The sequence below is a fragment of the Acanthaster planci genome, linkage group LG06, assembly GCF_054643075.1.
Source record: "Acanthaster planci isolate LZ-2023a linkage group LG06, COTS_SCS, whole genome shotgun sequence".
Classification (NCBI taxonomy): Eukaryota; Metazoa; Echinodermata; class Asteroidea; order Valvatida; family Acanthasteridae; genus Acanthaster; species Acanthaster planci.
This window is the reverse complement of record NC_141782.1, coordinates 2,076,327-2,102,288: the sequence shown is the minus strand read 5'-3', so window position 1 is coordinate 2,102,288 and position 25,962 is coordinate 2,076,327. Positions and strand designations below refer to the sequence as shown.

At 42.1% G+C, this 25,962-nt stretch overlaps 1 protein-coding gene across 9 annotated transcripts in view; it reads left to right on the top strand.

The window, feature by feature from the left end:
• LOC110973658 (piezo-type mechanosensitive ion channel component 2-like) overlaps nt 1-25,962 on the top strand; it is a 58,280-nt gene that overhangs the window by 7,766 nt on the left and 24,552 nt on the right. For 2 of the 9 annotated variants that reach the window (XM_087138140.1, XM_087138136.1), the window contains 17 exons: nt 13,233-13,451; nt 13,906-14,178; nt 15,250-15,391; nt 15,680-15,891; nt 16,366-16,514; nt 17,390-17,542; nt 18,583-18,683; nt 19,219-19,373; nt 20,112-20,285; nt 20,961-21,044; nt 22,142-22,342; nt 22,778-22,979; nt 23,468-23,560; nt 24,138-24,294; nt 24,403-24,424; nt 24,942-25,105; nt 25,653-25,810. In XM_087138140.1, the coding sequence (XP_086994266.1) occupies nt 13,233-13,451; nt 13,906-14,178; nt 15,250-15,391; nt 15,680-15,891; nt 16,366-16,514; nt 17,390-17,542; nt 18,583-18,683; nt 19,219-19,373; nt 20,112-20,285; nt 20,961-21,044; nt 22,142-22,342; nt 22,778-22,979; nt 23,468-23,560; nt 24,138-24,294; nt 24,403-24,424; nt 24,942-25,105; nt 25,653-25,810 (2,659 nt within the window). Of the gene's footprint in view, nt 1-304; nt 344-8,350; nt 8,408-10,130; nt 10,149-10,593; nt 10,606-13,232; nt 13,452-13,905; nt 14,179-15,249; nt 15,392-15,679; nt 15,892-16,365; nt 16,515-17,389; nt 17,543-18,582; nt 18,684-19,218; nt 19,374-20,111; nt 20,286-20,960; nt 21,045-22,141; nt 22,343-22,777; nt 22,980-23,467; nt 23,561-24,137; nt 24,295-24,402; nt 24,425-24,941; nt 25,106-25,652; nt 25,811-25,962 lie in introns of those variants that run through there. The other 7 variants (XM_087138133.1, XM_087138132.1, XM_087138137.1 and 4 more) reach the window with 7 other exon arrangements.

The following is a 25,962-nucleotide window of genomic DNA, read 5'->3' as shown; positions in this document are numbered from 1 at the left end:
GCTTACCAACCCTTCTGTGGCATGGTTCTTAAATAGAGACTTGCAGTCATTCTTTTTTTCTTTTTGGATTCATTAGCTTAGCTAATTTTAGAAAATATTTTGTTTGCTTTGAAATGCATTTTTCTAATTTCATGTCTCACTGAATATAAAGAATACACACATTTTGACTACCTCCCCAGCACATATCATACTGTTTATGTGATGTCTATAATCACAAATAATTTGTTTAAGAGTGTCAATGCCGGAACTTCACAAATTAAATTAAAGTTGATACTTTACATGCATGCCTTGATTTGTACAACAGACCAGGAAAATGCACATTAACGGTAACGCCAAAAGTCAGGTGAGTTCTGAAGAAAAAAATATGTATATTTCATGGCTTACTCAGCTGAATTTGCAGTACATCTCCATACACATTAAAGCTACATGCAGCACTTAATTGACTTTTTAATCGAAAAACTAACAGGATCATTCTGTCATCAGTTATTGTCACTGCTTCACAGAACGATATAGAAGTCTCTTGCAATATCATTATGCTGCAGTTAACGACCTATAATTATCTAACACAGGAATGCATGTGTTACCTGGACATACTAACTGTCTACAAATCTCCATAGTTGGTATTTACAGAGTTCTTTGGTTCTCTGAACAGTGTTGATAATAGTTCATAACATTCCACGTGTAGATACGTTAACATAAAAACCATGTGTACATCCAGCTAAAATAAACTGCAGTCACCCATCTTCAGTCCTTCAACCCTGATGCCTAATAGAAATTAATGTACATGTAATCAACTAAATTGGCTTCCTGCACTACAACCCCATTATTGATGAAAACACGGAACGTCACTTTAATGTAGGGCACTTTCTCGGTTATGAAGCGTTTTCTTAAATTTTTTTTTGCTTAAACATCAGTCATAACACCTGGATGCTCTGTAGATGATTGACAAGATATCTTCAGTGTTGCATTCAAATCCATCACAAGTTAATTCATTGCTCAGTTTGCAAGACCCGGCATGGGTAGCTTAGATAAAAGAAAGCAGAGAGAGGCGTTTGTCACAGTTCAAGTGGCTTGTTACTTGAGAGTTGCTGTCTTAGGAAGGAATTGTGAAGACTTGTGATAAGCCTGCAAAGCTAGTGATTGACTTGTGAGGGCTTTCAGTGACTTGTGATGGAATAGTGAGGACTCAGTGTTACATTGTAAGTTATGAGGACATGTGATGCAGTTGTAGGGACATGTGAGGGCCTGTGAACTCTGAGGACTTGAGAGGGAATTCAATACAGTACTGCACAGCTTCCTCTTGACTAGTCAATACACCAAGCCAGTGTACATGTACATGTATGTATGGAATATGATCACACACATAGCAGAAGCCGTGGATGACAGCAGTAAACATGTACCTGCCCAACCAAGGCAATTTTAGGAGTAGCAATCCCATTGTAGCTTGGCATTAATGAGCCCATTCATCATGCTGAATCATCTCAAGTCTGGAGTCACAGTTTCAACCGCAGAAGCCTTCAGTACATGCACCATTGAGTTTAAGTTCCAGACAGTTTACTGGCACCAGATGCATATTGCAAGGTCTGCTTATTATACAGCCATTGCTCATCAGCATGCACAAGGCTATTTCATAACTCATTAAGTGCCAATTGTGAGGCAATTTAGTTATCCTGTTTTTTGCCAGAGAGACAACCCTAATTACATGTAGAATCGGACTCCTTTCCCCCTCCCCCTGTTTCTGGGCTGCCCTGGAATAAGCCCTGGAAATTAGTCCCCCTTCTCCAGGTCGTAATACTTTCAATGTAATAGACTGTCCTGGTCGTGAATTCCTAGTGAAATGAGCTGACGGGGTTCCATACTAAAAGCCGTACTGGTCGTGAATTCCTAGTGAAATGAGCTGACGGGGTTCCATACTAAAAGCCGTACTGGTCGTGAATTCCTAGTGAAATGAGCTGACGGGGTTCCATACTAAAAGCCGTACTGGTCGTGAATTCCTAGTGAAATGAGCTGACGGGGTTCCATACTAAAAGCTGTACTGGTCGTGAATTCCTAGTGAAATGAGCTGACGGGGTTCCATACTAAAAGCCGTACTGGTCGTGAATTCCTAGTGAAATGAGCTGACAGGGTTCCATACTAAAAGCCGTACTGGTCGTGAATTCCTAGTGAAATGAGCTGACGGGGTTCCATACTAAAAGCCGTACTGGTCGTGAATTCCTAGTGAAATGAGCTGACGGGGTTCCATCCTAAAAGCCGTACTGGTCGTGAATTCCTAGTGAAATGAGCTGACAGGGTTCCATACTAAAAGCCGTACTGGTCGTGAATTCCTAGTGAAATGAGCTGACGGGGTTCCATACTAAAAGCCGTACTGGTCGTGAATTCCTAGTGAAATGAGCTGACGGGGTTCCATCCTAAAAGCCGTACTGGTCGTGAATTCCTAGTGAAATGAGCTGACGGGGTTCCATACTAAAAGCCGTACTGGTCGTGAATTCCTAGTGAAATGAGCTGACGGGGTTCCATCCTAAAAGCCGTACTGGTCGTGAATTCCTAGTGAAATGAGCTGACGGGGTTCCATACTAAAAGCCGTACTGGTCGTGAATTCCTAGTGAAATGAGCTGACGGGGTTCCATACTAAAAGCCGTACTGGTCGTGAATTCCTAGTGAAATGAGCTGACGGGGTTCCATCCTAAAAGCCGTACTGGTCGTGAATTCCTAGTGAAATGAGCTGACGGGGTTCCATACAAAAAGCTGTACTGGTCGTGAATTCCTAGTGAAATGAGCTGACGGGGTTCCATACTAAAAGCCGTACTGGTCGTGAATTCCTAGTGAAATGAGCTGACGGGGTTCCATACTAAAAGCTGTACTGGTTGTGAATTCCTAGTGAAATGAGCTGACGGGGTTCCATACTAAAAGCTGTACTGGTCGTGAATTCCTAGTGAAATGAGCTGACGGGTTTCCATACTAAAAGCCGTACTGGTCGTGAATTTCTGGTGAAATGAGCTGACGGAGTTCCATACTGAAAGCTGTACTGGTCGTGAATTCCTAGTGAAATGAGCTGACGGGGTTCCATACTAAAAGCCGTACTGGTCGTGAATTCCTAGTGAAATGAGCTGACGGGGTTCCATCCTAAAAGCCGTACTGGTCGTGAATTCCTAGTGAAATGAGCTGACGGGGTTCCATACTAAAAGCTGTACTGGTCGTGAATTCCTAGTGAAATGAGCTGACGGGGTTCCATACTAAAAGCCGTACTGGTCGTGAATTCCTAGTGAAATGAGCTGACGGGGTTCCATCCTAAAAGCCGTACTGGTCGTGAATTCCTAGTGAAATGAGCTGACGGGGTTCCATCCTAAAAGCCGTACTGGTCGTGAATTCCTAGTGAAATGAGCTGACGGGGTTCCATACTAAAAGCCGTACTGGTCGTGAATTCCTAGTGAAATGAGCTGACGGGGTTCCATACTAAAAGCTGTACTGGTTGTGAATTCCTAGTGAAATGAGCTGACGGGGTTCCATACTAAAAGCCGTACTGGTCGTGAATTCCTAGTGAAATGAGCTGACGGGGTTCCATACTAAAAGCTGTACTGGTCGTGAATTTCTAGTGAAATGAGCTGACGGAGTTCCATACTAAAAGCCGTACTGGTCGTGAATTCCTAGTGAAATGAGCTGACAGGGTTCCATACAAAAAGCTGGCAATGTCCAAGTTTCACCCCCGGTTTCATCACCTGTGACTTGCTTGCCTCATTGCATCTTGATGCTCGTTGATTCTCCTAGCCGATGGCTTGCCGCATGCTTTGCCACATTTCTGTTTGAGTGATAAAGTCACTGAACCTGGACTGTATGTGCACATAGGCAGCGTCATTAATAGTCGTCAGTAACCCATTAGTATGTTGCACTGCACACTTCATCTTGCCTGCATGTTGATTACCTCTGGGCTAGATGTACATGTACCATTGATTAATTGATGAGACGCAAAGCCAACCTTGTCAGCACAGAATTTTACCGTTAATTACCTCCCATGCCAGGACTGCCCAAGGGTCTGTGAATGTAAAGTCCTGTACATCTTGAGAGCCTTAAGGTGACCCATTCACACAAAGGATTATTCTGCCAGACAAGCTTGGCTTGTTGGCATTGTTCCAAATACGGCTTAACATTCTGTCATTAGCACACGTATCTGTGTTTTTGTTATACTTTAGTTTAATTTCCCTTTTTGTTTTTTTTGTGTGTGTTTTTTCTCGTGTGATTATGTTTCAGTGCTTTTTAGTTGTCATGCATTGAGTTTTCTATGATTATTTTTCACGTCATTGTCATGCGATATAATGCCTGATGCACATTATGTTCAGTGCACATTTATGTACTTGCATACACGTACATGTATATCTGATAAAGTCTATACATATAGTTGAGGAGAACGACATGTAAACTGCAAACAGTAGCGTATTGTGGATACCAGTATGGACATTTTTTTATCACGCTTAAAAATCACAAGCACTAGGCAGTGATCGAAAAATAATATCTGGCCTAACCCTCTGCATTTTTGCTGGTACATGTACATTCATTGTTGGTGGTTTGATCATTCTTTGAAGTGTGTAGGCCATTCTGCCGAGTATACCATAATACCTGGCATTCTTTCAGTCAGTGGATCATTCAAAAAGGTGACAAATGTATGTACATGCACATATACCTACCGGTATGTATACTCTGAACAAGGAGTTGTGCACGACACCATAGCTTCTAGAATATACTCAGAAACTTCAGAAGCACACGTGTTAATGGTCCTCTTCTCGTTATATTTCCCATATATCAGGGGTGAGATTATCAGGCGTTTTCTGATCTCAGGAGTTTTTTAATCCGTTTTTTGGATTTTAGGTTTTTTGAAAATAAACTCTTTAAAATCCGGAAAAACCTGTGTAAAACTAAGGTGTTTTTACGCATGAACATTGGTATTAAGCACAAGAAATGGGTATTTTAAGGAATGCTCAGAGGTAAACACAAAGTTTATGTTTACCCCTAGACTCCATGGTACTGTGGGGCTCTGAAAGGCTCTAGTGATTGTTTCCTGGATATTTCATTTTCCTCCAATCTCGCCTGTTTACATTTCATTTCTACCGGGGTGGTTTTGATGACGATCAGTCTTTACGAGTATTATCCAAACAGAATGGACAAGCACCTGTATATTTATCTGCGTAGTGCCAAGCTACGTGTAAGTAAATGAACTTGAGGCCAAGTCTCTTATAATTAACTGAAAACAATATTACCCTGGCCTATAGCCTGGTTTGTTGCCGGGGTTGTTATTTATTCATGTCCTTCAGCAGCCCTCTTCATTTCAGTTGCCATAGATACAGTCCATTAATTGTTACAGATACCGCATAGATTGCTCCATACCAACCGTACATGTAAGTTTCATCTCAGAATTCATTACTTGCTTTTGAAACTGAAAAGGAAACTCACCTGTAATGGTTATGGTTAACGGTGCTAGAGATAATTACAAAAAACCCTTGACCGTTGTTATAATTAAGCAACTTTGTTGTATGATTGGGATGCAAGTGAGTATTCACAAGTAAATTGCAGTTTTGGCCAGCGATATTCACTTCAGAAATTTTGACCAATCAAACTGCTTCCTTAGTATCAGGAAAAGTGGGCCATTGGCTGTGCATGAAGTGCTTCCAACTTTAAAAGTCTTGTCAATCAATTGGCTCATTGGGCCAGGGGACTTGCAGAACACATGGGCTGCATGCTGTGTCTCAAAAGGCAACAGTTTAAACAGCATATTGAGGGGACTTCGTCTCATGTCTGCATGATGACACTGTACGTGCCCTGGAATGGCCTCCTTAACTGTACTGTACAGCAGTCCTTAGAATTTCATGCAAAGGTATCCAGTGCACTCAAACATGCCGGTTCTCTCGCTTGTGCTGTCTGCGTCAGTTCTGTTTGCACTCATCAAACAAAACCATTTGTCAGTTGAGATTGGCAGATACACTGTACATGTAGTCTTGATTCTGTTGCGCCCATGATGCAATTCAATGGAGTGGACATGCTTTCATGTACATTCCTACACTGTACATGTGACTGGCACATCTCTTCAAATCAGCAGTGTAAACTGTTTACCAAGACAAGGTGTCTCAAATCACCCAATCCTAGATGCAAAAGCTTGAATGTGCAAGTTATAGGAGAACATTTTTTATTCATGTACCGGTACCGTGAATGGCTACAGTGTAGCTACATGTACATGTAGGTTCCAGTTTATTTTTTTTTTATCCAAGGAGTTAATATTTAACCCTAATCCTCCCAAATCCTTCAAAATCCTTCTCTCCCAAGTGGAGGAATTTGAAGGGTTCAGGGTGTATGGCAAAAGTGCATGGTTGATTTCAAAGGATGCCATAAGTGAAGGTCGTGGATTAGACCTTGTGTTGTTCGTTGTTCTTGCTTAGTCATGCATAAATTCAGTCCGATTTTTTTTTTATTCAACTGCACAGCTAAAGAGTTCCATTTACACTGCCTAAACATAATGACAGGAATTGCCAGAGGATTTCGAAGGATTTGGGCAGTTAGGCACACCTCCAAATGACATTTTCAAGAAATTTTGGAGGATTTTGGAAGATTTGGGCTGAATGCAATTTTCTCATGTTGAAAATTGGAGGATTTCGGAGAGAAATATACTGAATCCCAGAATTGTTTGGTTTTTAGTCCCAACTCCTAGTAGTCACACTGCATGGTCAAGCAAAAGTGATTCTACCCAACATAAACACAAGTTTATGCGTGTACATACAGACATCTGTGCATTGTTTGTTTTTCATATGAATGTGCCGTTTGTATCATTTTCCACTGTAGAGTTCTTCCTTTGGGCATTTTGTGTGTAATATTAACCAGTATGAGCCCTTATCAGATGTTTTGGGGCACTTACACTGATGGACTAACTTGTTTTGGTGTTATATGGCTTTATTAAACATTAAATTTCCACAATATTGCCCCTTGATTACAGACTATTGATTTACTGACAAACTGGTAACCTTACTTTGGTCACTCATTTATGAGACCTTGGCTTTTGCGTGAGCCTTGTGGCAGTGGCTTAGCCAAACCAGACTGACTTTGTGACTTCCTACTAATCCACTAATTCAGGCCCCATTGAAAACAGTGTAAAATCAGCATTGTTCGGGGCCCAATAATATGCATACCAACATCCCTGAGGCATCTGAAACACATGTTAAGTTATTGTATGGTCCATAATCTTTCACTTTCTTTTCAATTTTCTGTGGGTTAACTGATTACATTTTGAGTTATTCCCTCAAAACAAAATTACCCCCCAAAACATGATTTTTCCGAAGTCTGCTTGCAGCCATTTTTCAAGTGACAACCCTCAACTTCCTTGGGCACTTAGGACCATTTTTCAACAGTACATTTTAGCCATTCTGCTCTCAGATGAAAGCTCAAAGACCCAGAGAGTTGATTCTGGCAAAGATTTACACAATCTCACCATTTTGGGGGCCATACAATTCTCCTTTTTCAAAAGATACTGTGGGTGGGGGCACTTTTATATGCAAATGAGCCGGCCAGAAATTCTTGCTTGAATTAGTGGACTGCACCCTGTACTTCTCCTACACACTTAAATTTTATGTAAAGCATTATGAGGCTCCAAAGACTAACTGTAGGGTCTAGGGCTTGTTCTGGCCCATATTGTTGGCACGAACCTACTCCTCAAAGATCCAGAGATTGGAAACCTTTTTAATTGTGAAGTTCAAATCAGCAGGAGTCACACAGGACAAGTTGGGTAAGGGACCATTTGTTGACCACTGAGTCATTTCTTCTGTGCAAAAAGTGTCCTGGGTACCAGGAAAATTGGTGGACCAATATCTGCCATATATGAACAATATGAACAATTTCTGCCATATGTGTTTTCATGCCTGAAGTCACAGTCAAATTTGCAGACAAGGTTCCAGAAATGCAAACAAACAACACATACGTTTTCCTGATTATTGCTTGGTTAGTTTTGAATTTGGTGAGATAAGGCTATTCAGACTCCCATTTGCATGCCAGTTTACAACTACTGTAGCTTTTGAAGTTGGAAACATTTTTGATTGTTTTTATTTGGACTAGTATTATTCATCTTGTTGATTTTTTGTCAACAAATCCTGGTACATGTATCATTTTTCTTTTGTAGGGATATACTGGTTATTAAGAGGATTTTTGAAGTCTTTACCCAAATTTCTGTAAATTTGATTAACGTACTCATGCGAAGTATGGAAAATAGGATGGCATTTAATCATATGCCATTTATGGTAACTGGGTTGGTCACGGCAACCGATAAACTCTTGCTTAGCAGTTATTGTGTAAATTTGATTCCTCCCACTCATGCTTCCAGCAACACGAGGTTGTGAGACGGCCAAAGAAACAACGCAAGCAGCATGGAGAGAAAGAGGTAAGACGCAGAAAGCAGAGATGAGGCTTGAAACAGAGGCAGTGTTGGGGATCAATAAGATAGAGGTTGGGACGAGATGAAAGGGTTTAAGTAGGAAAACATCAGAAGAAGCCAGTGTCTCAGAAGAGAGGTGGAAAGAGCACCCGTATACTCTTCCAGAATATTTTGATTCTTTTTTAAGGAAAATGCCTTTCAAAGCATGCATGGGCTATTTTGACCGTATCATTGGGGTTTTCTGAGGGATGTCTCTTGAATCCATTGCTTTGTGCTCTCCAGCCTTTGTATTTCATATTGTGGCTTTTGCTTTGATTGGATTTTCACAGCCACACATTTAGTCTACAAACGAGTCACATTATCATGCTGTCTCAACTGAGTTTTGCAATTCATACACGTATGCAAATTAAGCTTTGCACATCCCATTATTTACATGGGGGTTAATATTTAAAGTCTTAACTTTATAGCTGGTGCTAACTTTACAAGACTGAACCATATGCCAACAATGGTTGATTAATTTTGTTTTTCCAACTAAACTTATTGGGTAATTATTAATGTTATGAAAAGGCTTGTATTATCAACTCAATAATGTGGTCAGTTCATTTGGACAATTTTAAAAGTTTTTTAGTGTTTGGAGATAGTAATATTTTGTTTTAAATCAAAAGATAACGTCCTTTAGGGAACTTACTTCCTTTTCTCCCTGTTCTAACACTTTGTTTTTCTCAGTTTTAGAAACATCTTTGTGATTTCCCACAATACCCTATCTCTTACGTGTGATTGGTCAAAACCCTATGGCCTATTGTTTTTCTGTCTCACACTTGAGGTCCTGTCCATTGAGCTTCTTGTCTTGCAACAGTTCTATTCCATTTCTGATGTAAACCCTTTCTTCTTGTAGTCTTCCTCTCTTCCTCAGTGTTCTCCTCTGTTTATTTCTTCTACCTGTCTGTCATGATCCAAACGCGGTGGTTGTGTTTACGCTTGCCTGCATTCAGATTCCTCAGAATCACCCAGCCTTACCCTTGAGCTGTGCATAGCGTACAAGACAGTTTGAAAGAAAAGCATCCACTGAAATGAGCTGTACAGTGAGAACTAATTACAGGTGTTTCCACACCATTAGAAAGGCATATGCACAGGGGTTTAATCATTGCAATGAAATACCAGACAAACAGAATTAACCTCGTAGTCTGTGGTGTGGATACCCAACCTCATATCATGCATGTATACAACGTACATGTACATGTAGCCATGTCCAAGTGGCTGCGGCTGACAGTACCGCAGGTGCTTGTGAGAAGTGGAGGTAGCTGCTGGTTAGTGGCTCCCTTAAGTGCACATGTTATTTCTAGCTGTAGCCATAATGTTCTCTTCCGTGGACAGACAACACCTGTCTTGGGCTTCTGAAATCATATTGGTTCTACCTTCCACATGAGCAGTTGGCTTTGCTCTTAGCGTATGTATACATGCTACATGATGGGTGCATAGACGTAGGCATTTGCCTTTGTAAATTAAGCTAACCTTGTGTCAGAGGTCATGAGTACAATGATACATCAGCTCTTCTCACACTTTTCGAATTGGAGATATCAAGGCTTGCGAATTGAACACTGTGACCCTTTCCGTCGTTCTTACCTCATGTGTATGTGTTTGTGCTGTCTTCCGTGTATGGAGCTTCGGCACATGTTTTCACATCTCAATTTCTCTAATATCTGGTTGTCATGGCATTCTCTTCATCAAGGTTTCCCCACAGAGACAGGTTTGTATGTTTTTGTTTTCTGCTAAAATTTCTCCCATGTGCACTGTGGGTAAATTTTTTTCATCACCATTCAATTGTCACATCTTTTTTTTAAAGTGAAAATTAATGTTCAAATTTCAAAGTGACGGGATTCACTCGATATTACATAAATTATGTTATGTGGAAAAAAAGTCCTCCAAAAAGGTAATGTTGGACAAGGTGAATGTGAATATTTTTTTTACATTTCCTGTTACATTTTTGGTGTGTTTTTAAGAAAATGTATGTTTTCTTTTGCACCGCACACATTTTTTGCTCTTAATTTTATTGTTAAACAGTGCTGTGCTATAATTATTTACCAGTATGAACGAAATAGAAACTAAGTTTTTTTTGTACCCAAATGTTCTGAAAAGGTTTCAAAGAAAATTAATTTTGCTTTATTTTGCTCTCCATCATTATTATCCCGCAGTCGTCCCCAAAAGCAAGTATTTCTTTTTGTAAAGTTATATTTAATTACCTTCTGATAAGCATCCTTTCCTATGGCGTGCATGATGTGTCTTGTAAATGTTGCAGTGATATGATTTGGCCTATTTCAGAGATGTCTCGCTCGTGACTTTGGTTGGTTTTTCAATTTTTTTTTGTGGTAGAATTGCAGGCAAGTTTCCAGAAACTGTGTGGGCAATTTGGCCAATATTGTCGAGCTTTTTACTGTAACCTCTTGCTGCGCTTTTTTTGTGATGCTGTGGTACGTGTAAATGGGCTAACATGAGAAATGCGAGGCCCGTAGTTCCGTAACTGTGGACAATCTGAAGGCACCGGTAGTACATGTCAGGTTTTGCCAGTAAGAGTTAGAAGTTATTCTAACATGTCTAAAGAAGACTGCCCTGCTGTTGCTATTGTGGCCCTCAACGGGACTTTGTAGCAAGAAGTTCCAGACGCCCCCCCCAAAAGTCATCCACTGTACAGGCAACCAGTAGTACCTTCCTTGTTTTTCACCCTTCAAGGGGCACCATGCTCTTTGCAAAGTAATACACCTAACCATAATACGGGCGATTCACAATAGTGCGCCTCCAAGAGTTTCAATGCATTGGCCAACCACCTTTCCAAACACGCACTGGGTGGACAGATTTTGCGCACTGGGATTGGCCAATGCGTTGCAAACTCTTGGAGGCGCACTATTGTGAAATGGCCGGTACATGGCCGGTCTGTGCGTTCTTCCAAAATTTTCCTCTTGCCCTCGGTGGATTTTGATGGCTCTAGATTTTGAACATGCTTCACATTAAGTCGTGTTTTTATACCAGGGGTAAGCCTTCGGTTATTTTTCGGAAACTATTCAAAAAGTCATAAATGTATGCGATGTGACATCTCTGGAATTGGACTTGCTTTGCAGCACCGTGTTCACTGAGTGTGTGTGTGTGTGTTCGCAGTTTCCTGACTGCCCAGCTTGATTTTTTTTACATGAAATATGGTACTTTGTATTAACCAGTCCCATGGCTGCTCAATACTTCCAAAACCTGTAGAATTTAGAAATATCTGACATTTTGTTCGAAACTTGCGGTTAAAATGGATGTTTTCCAACTTGGCTGCTCAAAGAAGCCCGTTCAGTGTAAACGGAAGGAAATTTTGGAAAGTGTCTGTTTGCACGATGTCCCTTGGAAGCATTGCAGGCAGTGGTTGCGTTTATCCCCTTCGTTTTACCCCAAAAGTGCTTTGTTATTCTGCATTGGATTTCGTCTGTGGGTCCAGTGTGGCACAACTTGTACATGTCATGGACTTCTAGGTTCTGCAGAATACCATATTTCGTGGATGTCCCAGACTCCTAACTTTACTGGCAGTATTGCATAGATATGACACCAAATTAGCTAATTTTAAAATTCCCCTCGGAGATGTCAATCTGAAGCCTATATTTACTATGTACTTGGTACTGTATTAGAAACAAAGCAAGATTGCACGTAATGTACGATCAGCTAGGAAATAAGTTTTGTTTGACAGTAACCAAGTTTCCTATTACAGCATTTGAAAAAGTGTCAGTTTCTGGCCACATCCAGTAAACAAATTTTCGGACCAAAGCTACTGAATTAGCTTTTGAAACTTGGATGGGTTTTAGGACATGGAATGTAGCCCTTCGATAACATAGCACGTTTCTTGGCATGTTGCATTGTACTGCTCATTTTCATTTCATTCTGTCATATGGTCCGCATTTGTGAATCCGCTCCATGCCTGCTATCTGCTGCTTTCCACATTCGTGCCAGTGTAATACTGTGCATGTTGCTTCTATTGTTGGGATATTGCCAGGGCAATATCAACATATTGCCTGGGCAATAAAAATATCTAGCCCGGGCAATATCAACTAATTGGCACAGCAGTGTTTCACTGGCTTTGATCCTGCTGCTCATTTCATTTGTCTCTCTTTCTTGTAGTTTGCATACAACATTATCTATGCATTGAGTGATCTAGTGTATGACTTGTTATTGTAGAGTGGTAGGTACCCTTTTCAATTGTAGCTTCAAATGCAGACGAAATTGTTCCCGTTGTACAGAGAACAAAATCCCCGACAGAAGTTGAATTTGAGACATTTCTGGAATCCATGCGGTTTGCTGCTAACAACTCCAAATGCATTTCTTTTTAACTTCTCATTCCCAACACTGCTGCTAACCCTCTTTACATGTACGTGACATTCAAACGCAATCGCAGTTTCGTTCACATGTCCAGCTCACGTCAAATCATACCTTGAAAAAAAATAATTAACTGTGTATAGTTTCATGGGGAAATTTGAAAATTAACAAATAAATGAAAAATATACATTATTCCCTCATGAATTATTGCAAGTGGAAACTTACCAACATGTACATGTAAGTCATTCACATTCTAACTACATGTAGGGTGGAAAATCAAAAACAGTATGGACATATTGCAAATGAACTAACTTACTCCAGTACACCTACATGTTTAAAATCTAATACAACGGGCAAAGCTGAAGTTCTGTAGTCATAGCAACAATATCCAAACAAAATTGATCACACAATTCCTACAGCTTCATTATTTTGCCAGACAGCCAAATCAAGAGACCACTTTCTCACCGTCTGTTTTATCTCCACCCACCCTCAGCGCCTCATGGACGAGTCTGGCCCATCCTACCAATCCATGGAGCCGACGGACGCGGCCGCAGCCAGCGGGAGCAGAGAAGGGGCAGAGGAAGGGGCAGAGCTGCAGCGACAGGTATCGACCCGGAGCGAGGAGGACGGGCAGCGTAAGATGTCGCCGTTTGCCACGATGGTGGCCTACGTCACCAAGCAGTGCTACATCGGGGCCCTCATCTTGATGATGGTTAGTGCTACAATAACCCCTACTTACCCTACTCTGCCAGAATTTCCACTCCGGTAGGTTTGGATGGTTGGCAAGATGTGCATCGAACTTGATATAAATGAGTCTTGTTGATTAGTTTCTGTCTGATTCAACTTGCCTCCTAAAGATGTCTGTGTAGTCCAGATAATGAAGGCATTTTGGTGTCAGTGTCGAGTACAGACTGTCATGCAACTTCCAATTCCAGTGTAATTTTTCGCACACCCCTGGGGATTTGGATAATACGAGTGACTTCCCTTTTGCTTTGGCACAATGCACAAGGCCATTACACAACATGTGTATAGTCTCCAGATCCACCAAAAAGATTGCAAATTTTTATCAGAAGGAGATCTCCAGCTGAGAACCATCTCCCCACTTATCAAGGCCTTCACCACCCCCTTTGATATCACAACTCGTCTTTGGCCCCAATTCCCCACAGGTCTGGAGTATCACCTACCACAGCTGGCTGACCTTCGTCCTCCTGCTCTGGTCACTCCTCATATGGATCATCCCTGCCTCCACCACTCGCAACCGCGCCCTCTACAGCTCGCCGCTGCTGGTCATCTACTGCGAGGGCCTTCTCCTGATCCAGTTTGTCTACGGCCTGGACCTGAATGACTCGGAGCTACCTTCCGTCACCAAAGACGGAATCAACCTGACCGAGATCGGCCTGATGAAGTTCATGTATCCATGCGGTCCGCTGGCTCTCCAGGTTGGTTCTGTTGGCAAAATGTAGAGGCAGTCAAATAACGACCTACTACGTCTTCTGTTCTCATTCCGGCCTAGTTTTCAGAGATGCAGATAGCATCACAGATCAGTCCCTGACAATGCGCAGTCAGATTAGAAAGCTCTATCATGGCAAGCAATTTTTTTTCCAACGCCATGGCGCACTGTCTCTTCCATGACTGTCTGTGTCCTGACCTGTTGCATACTGTCAGTGGTCTGTACATGAATAAGGGAACCAGGCTTCACTCTTTGAAATTGAATCATCAGTGCTAACGAGTCCATGCACACAAGACCAGTCACAAAAGCGAGGATGAACAGTGATGAAGGAATGCTGTGGTTGCAATTAATTTGAATAACTTGTGACTTAAGATCAGACTGGAGGTCTTGTGTTGATCTTGTGATGGTCTCATGGGGTCCTGGGATGGTTTTAAGGGGTCTCGTGGTGGTTTTAAGCGGTCTTGGGTTGGTTTTAAGCGGTCTCGGGATGGTTTTAAGGGGTCTCCAGATGGTTTTAAGGGGTCTCTGGATGGTTTTAAGGGGTCTCGTGGTGGTTTTAAGCGGTCTTGGGATGGTTTTAAGCGGTCTCGGGATGGTTTTAAGGGGTCTCCAGATGGTTTTAAGGGGTCTCCGGATGGTTTTAAGGGGTCTCGGGATGGTTTTAAGGGGTCTCGGGATGGTTTTAAGGGGTCTCGTGGTGGTTTTAAGGGGTCTTGGGATGGTTTTAAGGGGTCTTGGGATGGTTTTTAAGGGGTCTCCGGATGGTTTTAAGCGGTCTCGGGATGGTTTTAAGGGGTCTCGGGATGGTTTTAAGGGGTCTCGGTTACAATACTGTAAATGTAGTCTAAGCCTTCCCTACTGATGCTGAAATGTACATGCAGCTTAGTTGGCTGCAGAGCCGGTAAGTCCAGCAAACCACGGCTGTTTTTTATTACTTCGAATGAATAGAAATAAGGGTGTGTTGTCATTCAACCTGACTCACATTCAAACTTGAGTCTACATCTTTTTTTTTCCAGTTTTTGTTTTCTTACATGCCAGTTTTTGTCCCCGCGTGTTTCAGCTCTTGTACACCGTCATGCTATGGCTGACATTGCGACAGTTCCTGCGGGAGAGACGCCTGGCCAAGCTGAGCGTGAACTCGGAGGGGATTGTTCTTCAGCCATTTGGGGTGATCTTCTCCAATCCGGATGAGGAGATGCAGGGTAAGAGGCCAATATATTTCAAGGAATTAAGAAATCGGAATCATTTGTTCGAGTCTTGATGCTGGAGTGGAGCAGTACTTACTTCGCGTCCATCACACTGCAGGTGCAACCAGATCCCTTATAATAAGACCCGAGACCAGTGGTTTTTTTTGGTAATTTTGTTGGAGTCTGCATTAGAGAGGGCTGTCTGTTTTGAGGTGTCACTCTGTTCGACATCCTTGACACTTTTCTTTTCACCCAAGTTGTTTTGTTATTCTCATTCCGGAAATGCCTCCTCTTTCACCGCAGCTATTGAAGATGCAAGGGAAGGAGGTGACTTTCCTGACAGGGGGGACAGCGAGACCATGTCGGTCATCGGCAGCACCGTCCTGGGCATCTTCTCCAAGTACTGGATCCTCCTCGTCATGGCCATGTTCCTCATCGTCACCATCCAGCATTCGGTGGACATCTTCAAGATCATCTACATGGGGCTGTTCCTGCTTATCGCCAATATGTTCTTGGTGAGGACTCACTGAGATATTTCTCTCTAAGTTTTAAGTATTAAGCCTGATGCTGTTATTATGTATATAGGGTGGCATAGGTGGATATCCCGTGATACAGGGATCCCAGACCTGGATCTGATGATAACAATGTCCTCAACAACAAAAGTGCAAATGTTACTGTCATTTTGGACACTTTGGAGCAATTACTGTCCTGAGCCTTTGCTCAGATGTGTTTGTATAACACAAACATATGGAGGGGCTTGTGCGCATTTTGTCGAAAATTGTTTAGGTGTACTCATCACCTCAGAGAATGTTAAAACAGTGCATTCCACAGGATCTGCAACAGGGACAAGCAATAAGCAAGTAATAGTATGATTTTTAGAAATAATTTTGTTGTCTACCAGTTGAAGAATTTGGTAGCTCATGTGACTAAACATATTTGTGTTTTTGGTACAAATCATTGCTTTGTTGGCCTTGTTTTTTTTCTTCCAGTGGTCCTTTACTCTCTTCCGAGGGCTGGTCTGGATCTTTCTCTGGCTGGTGGTGCTGTATTCCATTGCCGTCCTCGTGATGATCTACACCTATCAGTTTGAAGATTTTCCTGGCTACTGGACCAACGGCACGGGCATCTCTCTTAAAGTGTAAGCTAGTCTTGAGATGAAAAATTTCCAGCTTCTCTGATGTGCTGTTGTGTGCTCACACGGCTATCTAAACCTTTCAGATTTTTCCAAACAAATATCTTGTTGATATTTGAACTGGCTCGCTGCCTGACTTTAGGAGTCCTATGTCAACTCCTCTTTGGAAGGACAGAGGGTGGGATGGAGGGCATTTCACTGGTTGGCACAGTCAGGTCATCCGTTTTAAGTTATGAATGCGTACCAGGGGCGGTGCCATTTTGTCAAAAGCCATGTTTGAAACTGGATTCCAAAGCTACAGCTTTGTCCGTTGCCGGCGTGTCTCTGAGTATTTCAAACAGGCAAACACTCAGACCGAGCTCTAGATAACAGATTGGAATGCGGCCTGGCATCCTGAGAGGAGTAGGCTAGTCCATTTGCCCCACTATTTTATCTTAAACTTTGAAAGGACAGGGACTGCGACCAAAGTTGAAGTGAGAGTCGTACCTTGTTGGTTCACAGGATTTTAACTTCTTGTAGAGAAATCCATATAATCTGTGTGTTACCTTGCTACAGGTCAGGGTAATTCCAGAAATAAGGGGTCCAAAAGTGTGACATATTTGTGTCTCTGTTACTCCTGACCTTATTTGACATGGATATATACTGGACTTGATTTCAAACTGTCACTATTTGTTTGGCGGGCAATTTGCATTAATTCATCATTCTTGGAAATTAGAAAAATGGGTTCTGAACTTAGAAAATCATATGCCAGATGTGACAGGGACACGAAAACCAGTGGACCCCAAATTTCTGGAATTACCCTTGAGTTTTGGTCTCAATTTTGGCTGGTAATCATCTGAAATCAACTCCACTGTGTCATCTCTTTGCCTGTTTGATTTCAGACTGGAGGATCTTGGTCTTCGTGAGTACGACGTGTCAGAACTGTTCCTGAACCTCCTCATTCCAACAGCGTTCATCATCATTGTCATGGTTTATCTCCACTACTTCCACTCCAAGTTCATGGACATCACCAAAATAGAACAATCCGGATACAAGTAAGCACTGTTCTTAGTCTATGGATTGCTGTCAGCAGTCGTTTTGCTTACGTACAGTGTCATTTATTGATATGTTTTTCCGCTTTGAAGACACTTTTTCAAGAACCAACATCAGGCCCTCCAAATTTTGTAAATTTCTTGTCGCTTCTGTCAGTATTCGCACCAGCATTTTATTTCTAATTACAAAAAATTCAATAATAGATTTTTAAGGAAATGCATACTAAGACAGGGGAAAGAATTCCACATACAGGCGCCACTTGACACCCCATGCATAAACCCTATGAGACTTTTTAGGACATGTTATTGCTTTCAAATGGTTAACCCCTTCGCGCTGGGAAGCGGCTATAGCCGCCGTAAAAATTGAGATCCTCAGCCTGCTTTTCAGCTATTATTCTCGGCCCACACTCGAGCGAACACGGTGAAAGAAGGCTGACCCTGGCTCTTGTGTATATGGTAATTGGTCTTTGTGCATAGCCCAGAAATGAAAAGACCGATTTTGCATCATAATCACCAGCTTCACAATGGTCCCCACTTTGAAAAGAGGCAACGGGAATGTGGAAGGGTGAGTAGAGCCACATGCCACCGAACAATCAGCCTTTTCACTGTGTAATTCAAAGCGTGCAGAGCACGTAGGGCCACAAACCGAGAATTTACGGTTTGGCATGTGGCCTTCGTGGCCAAGCGAGGCTGGAATTCTTGGAATCGGCTTTCGGAAAGAAATTCCCGTCGTCACTGTTGAGAAAAATTAGTGGAAATCTTTCCCATACAACTTGTCCCAAATCGATGTGTTTTAACTTTACCTGTAACCACACCACCCCCCTCCCCAGAATGGCACCTGCTAGTGGTAGAGACTAGCATACCAGCAGCGGTCACTAATTACATGTATATATTGTGAAAGAACCTAAAGAAGGCAGAGTTATAGTGAATGTTCAGTTTGCAAATATCTTGAAGGGAGATGCTGAAATACCAAACAAGGTAAGTCTGTTATCACAGATACTAAACGTGATGTTTGGGTTTTTCTCACGTCCACTGCTGATCAGGCCGAGCAACATCAAAGAGGAAGACGTAGAAGGAGAGGTTGGGGCAGCTGGAGAAGAAGGAGGTGACGAGACGGACAGAGCATCTCACACCAGCAAGAAAGGTATGACGTTGTTTGTGCCGTTTAGCTTGTTAGAAGTTTATCTTTGTACCGTGTTCAACTGTAACTGCTTCTTATTGTCTCCTCTTTTACTGATGTTGGTGAATGTGGGTCGTTTTGCGGCTGCCCGAGGCGCCTTTGTATGCCATGGGCTTAACCGTCCTTTAACGTATTCATTGTTCCATGCTTAATGTCTTCATTGTACAACGCATTTGAACATATCTATATGAAATTTGCACTTTATAAATGAATAAATTAGTATTATTATTATTAAACCGAAACAACCTTAGGATGTCTACCACTAAATTACTATTTGAAATAGGTTGTGCTATTTAATCCATTCAAGAATTACTTTCCTCTAGCATGTTTCAGTATGTTTTGATGCACCAGTAAATAAACATTGTGTTATGTTTTGTTAATTGATTAAACATAGGGAATCCATGTTCATGGAATGCCGCACCCGTCATGTTATTTTGAAGAGCCTGCTCAATGTTGAGCACGAATGGACTTGACCCCATTTTTATGAATTTGTGTTCAGACAAGACGCATTCCCAGTTGAAGCTGTACGTGAAATACATCAGCATCATCTGCAAGACATACTACGACCGGGCGGCGGCGATCCTTTGGCGATGTCTGGAGATACACATGAGCAAAGTCGTCCTCTTCACCATCATCATGGTGGTCACCAGGGAGGTAAATGTCACATTTTCTCTCACCTTTTTGAGTTGTCCAAAATAAAAAAAAATGACTGATAGTGTAGTCAGGCCACAGTTGACCGAGCAGGTGTTCCCTATGTGGTTGTGGTTTTGGTTAGTATAAGACTTAAAACTGTTTTTCCCCAACAGGATTGTCAGGATTTTGCTTTTCTCTTATTTAGCAACTGTGCCAATGCTTCATGAGCATATGAAAATTGGGAAATTGCAGTGAAAAAACTTTTTTACTCCTAATTTTGAAACTGGTCATTAACCCTAATCGCTTATGCCCTTTTGGCTGAGATACACCCTTAATCAGCAATGCAATTTTTGCCATGCAGCCTCAAACCTTCAAAATCCTCCAAACTGCCGGTAGGATTTTGGAGGATTGAGGATGGTTAGGCTTAAGCTCAAGAATTCTACAAACTGGTAAATGTTGAACTAGCTGCAGTGTAAACTTTTCGGGCAGCTGAAAGTAAGAACTAAATTCACGCAAGGTGCTAGAGGAAGGGAAGTTAAAGGGTGTCATGTTGATAAAGTCATTGTCTTAAGGGGGAAATGCGACATTAAATTGTCTGTAACTTAGGGTTTACCTTGAGATTCCGCAAGGCCTAACGGGGACTGAGGAGGTAATACTCCTCATTAAATCTTTCATTGATCCTTTATGGGGATGTCGTTACTCAAATTCTAAAATTACCGTCGTCAAAATTCTGCGTGGATTTTTGTGCCCTGCTTGCAGATGACAGCGGCCAACGGCCTCTTGGTCCTCCTTATCTTTTTGGTCATGCCCCTGCCGTGGTTCACCCGCTGTATGTTCCTTCTAGCGGCACTCTGGGTCTCCATCGTCATCTTTGTCAAGATGGTCTTCCAGCTAGACCTCATGCCCATGGAGAGATTTGCAACCAACTGCACGGTAAGCGGAGGGGCGAAGCAAGATCTCAAATTTGGGGGGGGGAAATGGTGATGAGGGTGTATAGGAGTGACAGCTAAAGTCAAGTCAAACGGCCCACTTTTGCTGTGGAAAGGAAATTGCCAAGTAGCCCATGGCTTTTCCTGGCTTAATTGCATCCGTGGTGCGTAAGACACGGAAAAAAAGATGAAAAATGTTGAAAAAAAGGGGGGTTGTTCCACGGAAAACATTGGGGGATGACGTTTCTAACCCTTTGCTCCACCCACGTGATAGAGGCTCAAGCCTTAGTACATGACGGTCCTCAGGCAGAGAGCCGGCAATGCCAGTTTCTGCATTCTGACTCGTTCTTGGATACAGCTTGAGTAGTTTCTGTCCTGGGCTGGGAATACTGACCCCTCTTGTTTAGTGAGTCGCCCGTATCAGCAGTATGAGCACTCTTTAATGTAGCACTGCTTACTTGGGAGATGTGTTCATTCCAACATGTTTGAAGTGTTCAGGTTTAGCCCCCATCCGCCCCAAAGTTGAACCTGGACATCAAGTGGGCTATAATTTAGTGAGAATTTCTGTCTGTAAAGCTGCTAAGTAACTCCCTCGGGACCTGCAGTCAATGTTAGCTAGATTAAGTACAAATTGCTGCAGATATAAAGTCGAAATGTTGTCGCTGCTCTTTCCTTTCAGGATAATGAAGCCATCAATGGAACATTTAGTTACCTTGAGTGGTTTGGTCTGAGACAGACTAATAGTTTTCCAGCATACATCATTGTAAGTATCTCCACATTGTCGAGTCAGGTTACCTTGAGTGTAAGGATGAATCCATTACGCGTTTTCAGTGTGAAAACTTGCCAGAAAGTTTCTCTATTTAATAAATTTGAGCCAACTAAAGTTCTCATTTGACTCGAGTGTTGATATTCAGTTCAACTTTAAATTTTAGTAGTTGGTTTTGTTCAAATTTTATCTGTCTGTTAAACAAAACTCAGGTATGAGTTCATCGAAAGCAATGAAAATGAGGCTGAACTTTTGGACCATTAACCTATTTTTTGTAAGCAAAAGTTGTGTACATAACAAGTTTATGAAAATGGGCCCCTGGAAGTGTGCAACATAAATATTTTGTTAAAGGGTTTGTGACACAAATGTTACTTTCTGAAATATTTGGCAGTGTTTTGGCGGTTATCGGGAACCCCTTTTGGGTGAGCTTGTCGAAGAGTGCATCTTTTCAAGCATTATTCAAATTTCCAGGCTTCCCCTGAGAAATGAGGGTGCAGTTGCCATGATGTTGTAAGAGGAAGACATGTTTGGCTGGTTTCTGTCCAAAATGCTAAACCTAAACTTTAGCTCATTGAAAATATTGTTTAGAAACTATGCTGGTAGACCACTGTCGTGTACTGAAACAACGGACACCAGGGGTGCGTTCACGCGGTTACTCCTGTTAACATGAGTAGGATGCGTGCGCATTACACTCGGGTGCAGGAGTATACTCCCCTCTAGCGAGAGTATACTCTCACTGACCCTCGGGTCGTTCGAGTCGTTCAAGCGCTTAGGAGTATACTCGTATTTATGCACCCTAAGAGTTGAGAAAATTTCAGACAACAAGACAAGCAAAATTTAGACAAATGCTTTTGCTGAAGTATCTTTAAATATTGAGGTTTCCTCCAAAAATGATCTTACACTTTTGCTCACATAATGCAAATTTGCATCATCATAAAAAAATCCAAAAGGGCTTCTCAGTGCCCTAAAAGCAGCCGAATGAAGAAAAAAAAAAATTTTATAGGATGCAAAGGTATAAGATGACCTTGTGTACATGTAGGTCCTTAAAACACCAACCTCCTCGTGAGTCTTGTTCCCTGTGATCTTGTTTCTAGGGTTACGTGTTCATCATCCTGATGATGATCCTGTGGTACGCAGCCCAGCTTCGTCAGGAGCACTACCGCAACATCAACAACCTGGAGAGGCCCAAGCAGAAGATCGTCTTCGAGGAGGTCAAGCGAGAGCAGGCCGACGAGGGGCTGGTGAATTGCATGAAATTCCTGGCCAACTACTGCTTCTACAAGTACGGGCTGGAGGTAAGGGTGCCGCCATTTTCCGTTGAATGTACCTGTTCCTGTCAAGCACTTCCCAAGTACTTTGTTGACCAAAACAATGATTACTTTCAAAATGTCTGTCGTGAAGGCCTGCTCTGTGTAGGATTCTGAATGGTCCAAAGTTTTTAATATCTGTTTCTAAGTATGTATTATCCAGTGTCTGTACTATGCAGTTTTATCAACACCAAACTATATCAATATCTTGCAGTTAACCTTTCTCAACAAAGTACTCAACTGTGACTTGTGAACGTGAATATGCGCACATTTTGCTCGTGTTTGTGCTAAATGCCGCTCATTGTTGATGTCATAAGATGAGGTCCACGATTGGTTGCATGTTCAGTGATGATTACGATTATTTTTTAAGTGTTAAGTTCAACTGACAGACGCAGTTCTTTGACTCTGCCCGTCTCGTCCCAGATGTCCTACATCACCACGGTGATCGTAGCGGCAGTCCGCCTGGACGTCTTGTCAGTCATCTACATGGTGCTGTTGCTGTGCCTCATCTTCCTGCGGCGGAAGACCGTCTCCTACCTCTGGCCGTTCTACACCATCCTCCTCCTGTGCCTCCTCTTGTTGACCTACGCCCTCTCCCTGGGCCTGCCGCCCATGTTCTGCTTCGGTGAGTGCTGGACGTCGACACTCATCACATCTGCCAAGTCACGCCCACAGTGGACGGGTGGAATAGACAAGGGTCACGAGATAAAGCGCCACCATGTTTGGCCGTGAAGAAACAGCTTTCCAATTTCACAATTTAACATTTTAGCCATGCTGTCTCAGAGTTCCTGTATTTATGATGGAATGCACACCCGAAGCCTCGTTAACAAAAACCATCATTATAAACCAACAAGAAAAACAAACTAATAGCACAGGCTCATCAAAGTTAACTTTATTTGAGCCATAGTCTTGCGCCTTGTATTGGCTAATGCTTTCGAGATGAAAATTTCTCTGAAGATAGCACGTATACCATAGTTCAGCTGATTGTGTGCTTCGGAACAGGGTACCCAAGTACATCCACCATGACACCCACCAGGAACAACCATGCTCATGGCAAGGTACATGTATATGTATTTGTTTAATGTTTGATTGTCTTGATTACCAATGTTGCAGAGTACCCGTGGACAAACCCACTGCCTCCCCGACTGACCACTTGGCTGTATCTGTCCGACTACATTTCCCCTCCAGAGGGGCACTATATCGTCGGTGAGTACCTAAACGTGCCTGTGTTTTTTCTAAACCTGTCTCAGTACGCTTACCAAGAATCCCATACTAATGTTGTGTTCTGGGCAGTGATAAAATTACTTCATAAAACTCCTAAACAGTTTGGTCAAAAATGTTGTTTTCAGTTGCAAGGTTCATCCTATTGAGTTCCTGAGGACTTAGTGGTTTGTGGGTTGTTTGTTTGTTTGTTTTTTTTTGTAAACTGGATCCGTGTTGTAATCATTACCAGACAGGAGATAATTTTGGTGGTAAAATTTCACCATTGAATCTTGGAAGTAAGAATGAATGCGATAGAGAGAGTTTTACAGAAACGCTTTTGGCAACAGCCTCTTGACTTGTGGCATTTGTGAGGGCTGTAGCAGAATATTTAACTTGTCATAAGACTTTCATTCTTTCAATAAAAAAGCAGAAGATATCATTTGCTAATTATGAAGAATAAAAGATGTGTATTTGCCATTCTACAAAAGTCGAGGTTTACAGCCTTCAAAACATCTGAATGCTTCGACTTTGACGTATTTTATTTTTCTATTATTGTCACTTTTTTTTTTCACTTTTGCAGCGGACTTTTTCCAGCTGCTGTTCGTCTGCCTGCAGCTGCACGTGTTCCGGATTGAGAAGAACCGTGGGCCTGCATACGGAGGCGGCGACAACTACGAGGCTTTCGTCGATATTGAGAACATCGCCGAAAACCCAGTCCCCAATTTCACATTCAGCAGGTATGAAACCTAGCCTGGAGTTTACAGTGACGATTTTAATTTTCAACGTGTTGAGAAGGACTTAGTAGAGTTGTTATTTACATTTGTATTTGTGTTTTCCCATTTCAGGTCCTATCTGGATACGGCAAAAGTAAGTTCAGTTAATTGCAATTCACAAGTAATTTGTTAATATTTGTTTTTATTTGAGTATTTGATTATATTTGGTTTGGTAGCTGTGAATGTCATCAGGGTGTTGTAAAAATTCATGGGATTTCATTGGAATGGAAAAATTCTACTGAACCAAGTTACTTGAACTGTTTTACAATCAGCATTTTTACGATCAGGATTGTAACTTCCAGGCTGTGCTGATTTCCTCTCTTTTGTTAGATATTCCAGTCAGACATCTATAAAATGGATTCTGTTTAGATGCTGGAGTTTTAAAGCAACAGCGTTACTGATGTTGTAGAGAACTGAAGTAAATACGACACACGCACTGTTATATGTGTAAAAGGCATTGGCATGAAAATCAACGTTTGAACCAGCATGTGCATGCACTCCATTCGTTTGCACTGCACTTCCTGGTTCAAAATGATGTCACACTTCAGTGTTCTATAGAGGAATTTGGTTTAATTTTCCCAATTTGATTTTTTTCATTCCCTGTTTTCCAGACCCTGGTCTTTGAGTACCTGTTCTGGGTGACCCTAGCGGTTACTTTCCTCGCCGGAACCACCCGCGTCAGCCTCTTCGGACTCATCTACATCGTCTTCTCATTCTACTTCCTCTGGCTGGGATCCGAGTATCTTATCAAGCCCACAAGAGTCGTCATCAAGCGGTAAAGAACTCTAGAGAAATTTCCTTGTTTGTGAAGTGAATCATTTAGTTGTGGTTCGAGAAGGGAGTGAGCAGATAAAAACTGTTTGTGGTTTGTATGCATGGTTTGAAGATGGAATTGAGCTCGGTTCTGCAGACTGCTCTGTCACTGGTTTTCATGTAGAATACGTTTTCATTCTGCAGTGTGTATTTTCTTAGTCTTTGGTTAGCTGTTGGAGTGTTTAGGGTCTGTACCAACCCCATTTTGCTCAGATTTGAAGCAGTTTTTCAGGTCAGTATCTGTCCTGTCTGTGGGTCAGAGGTGGTTAGCAGATGGAAGATGGTTCTTGTTTTAATTTAGTGCTTTGGTTTTTGATTTTCGGTTGGGTTAATGTTTTATTCTTCAACTGCCTCTGTCTTTGTCTTGCAGATGACATCGGCTTCTGCCCTGTGACATATTTCATTTTTATTGAAGTAATTGAAGCTTCCTGCCATTCGATCTTTTTTATCTTGACATGTAAATCCTTTGTTGAATTGAATCTTTGGTTCCACGCCCTCTTTGTCGGCAGGTGGAATAAACTCCTGCTCTACAACCTGCTCGTGATCTTCCTGAAGGTGTGCCTACAGATCATGTCGTGCGTCTACGTCAAGCAGCTCCTGAAGGCCAACTGTTGCTGGCTGCTGCAGCTGCTGGGCGTGGTGTGCCTGCAGTCGGACTTCAACATAGGTAGGTATTCCTCTCCTAGGAAACTTCACAACCGGTCAGTTGTCAGTGACATGTAAGGGATCATTTGTGGGTTTTGATTGCATTCATTAAGGACAGCTGGAAGGGGGAACCGTCTCCGTATACGTTCACAAACTGTGAAAAATGACAATTAG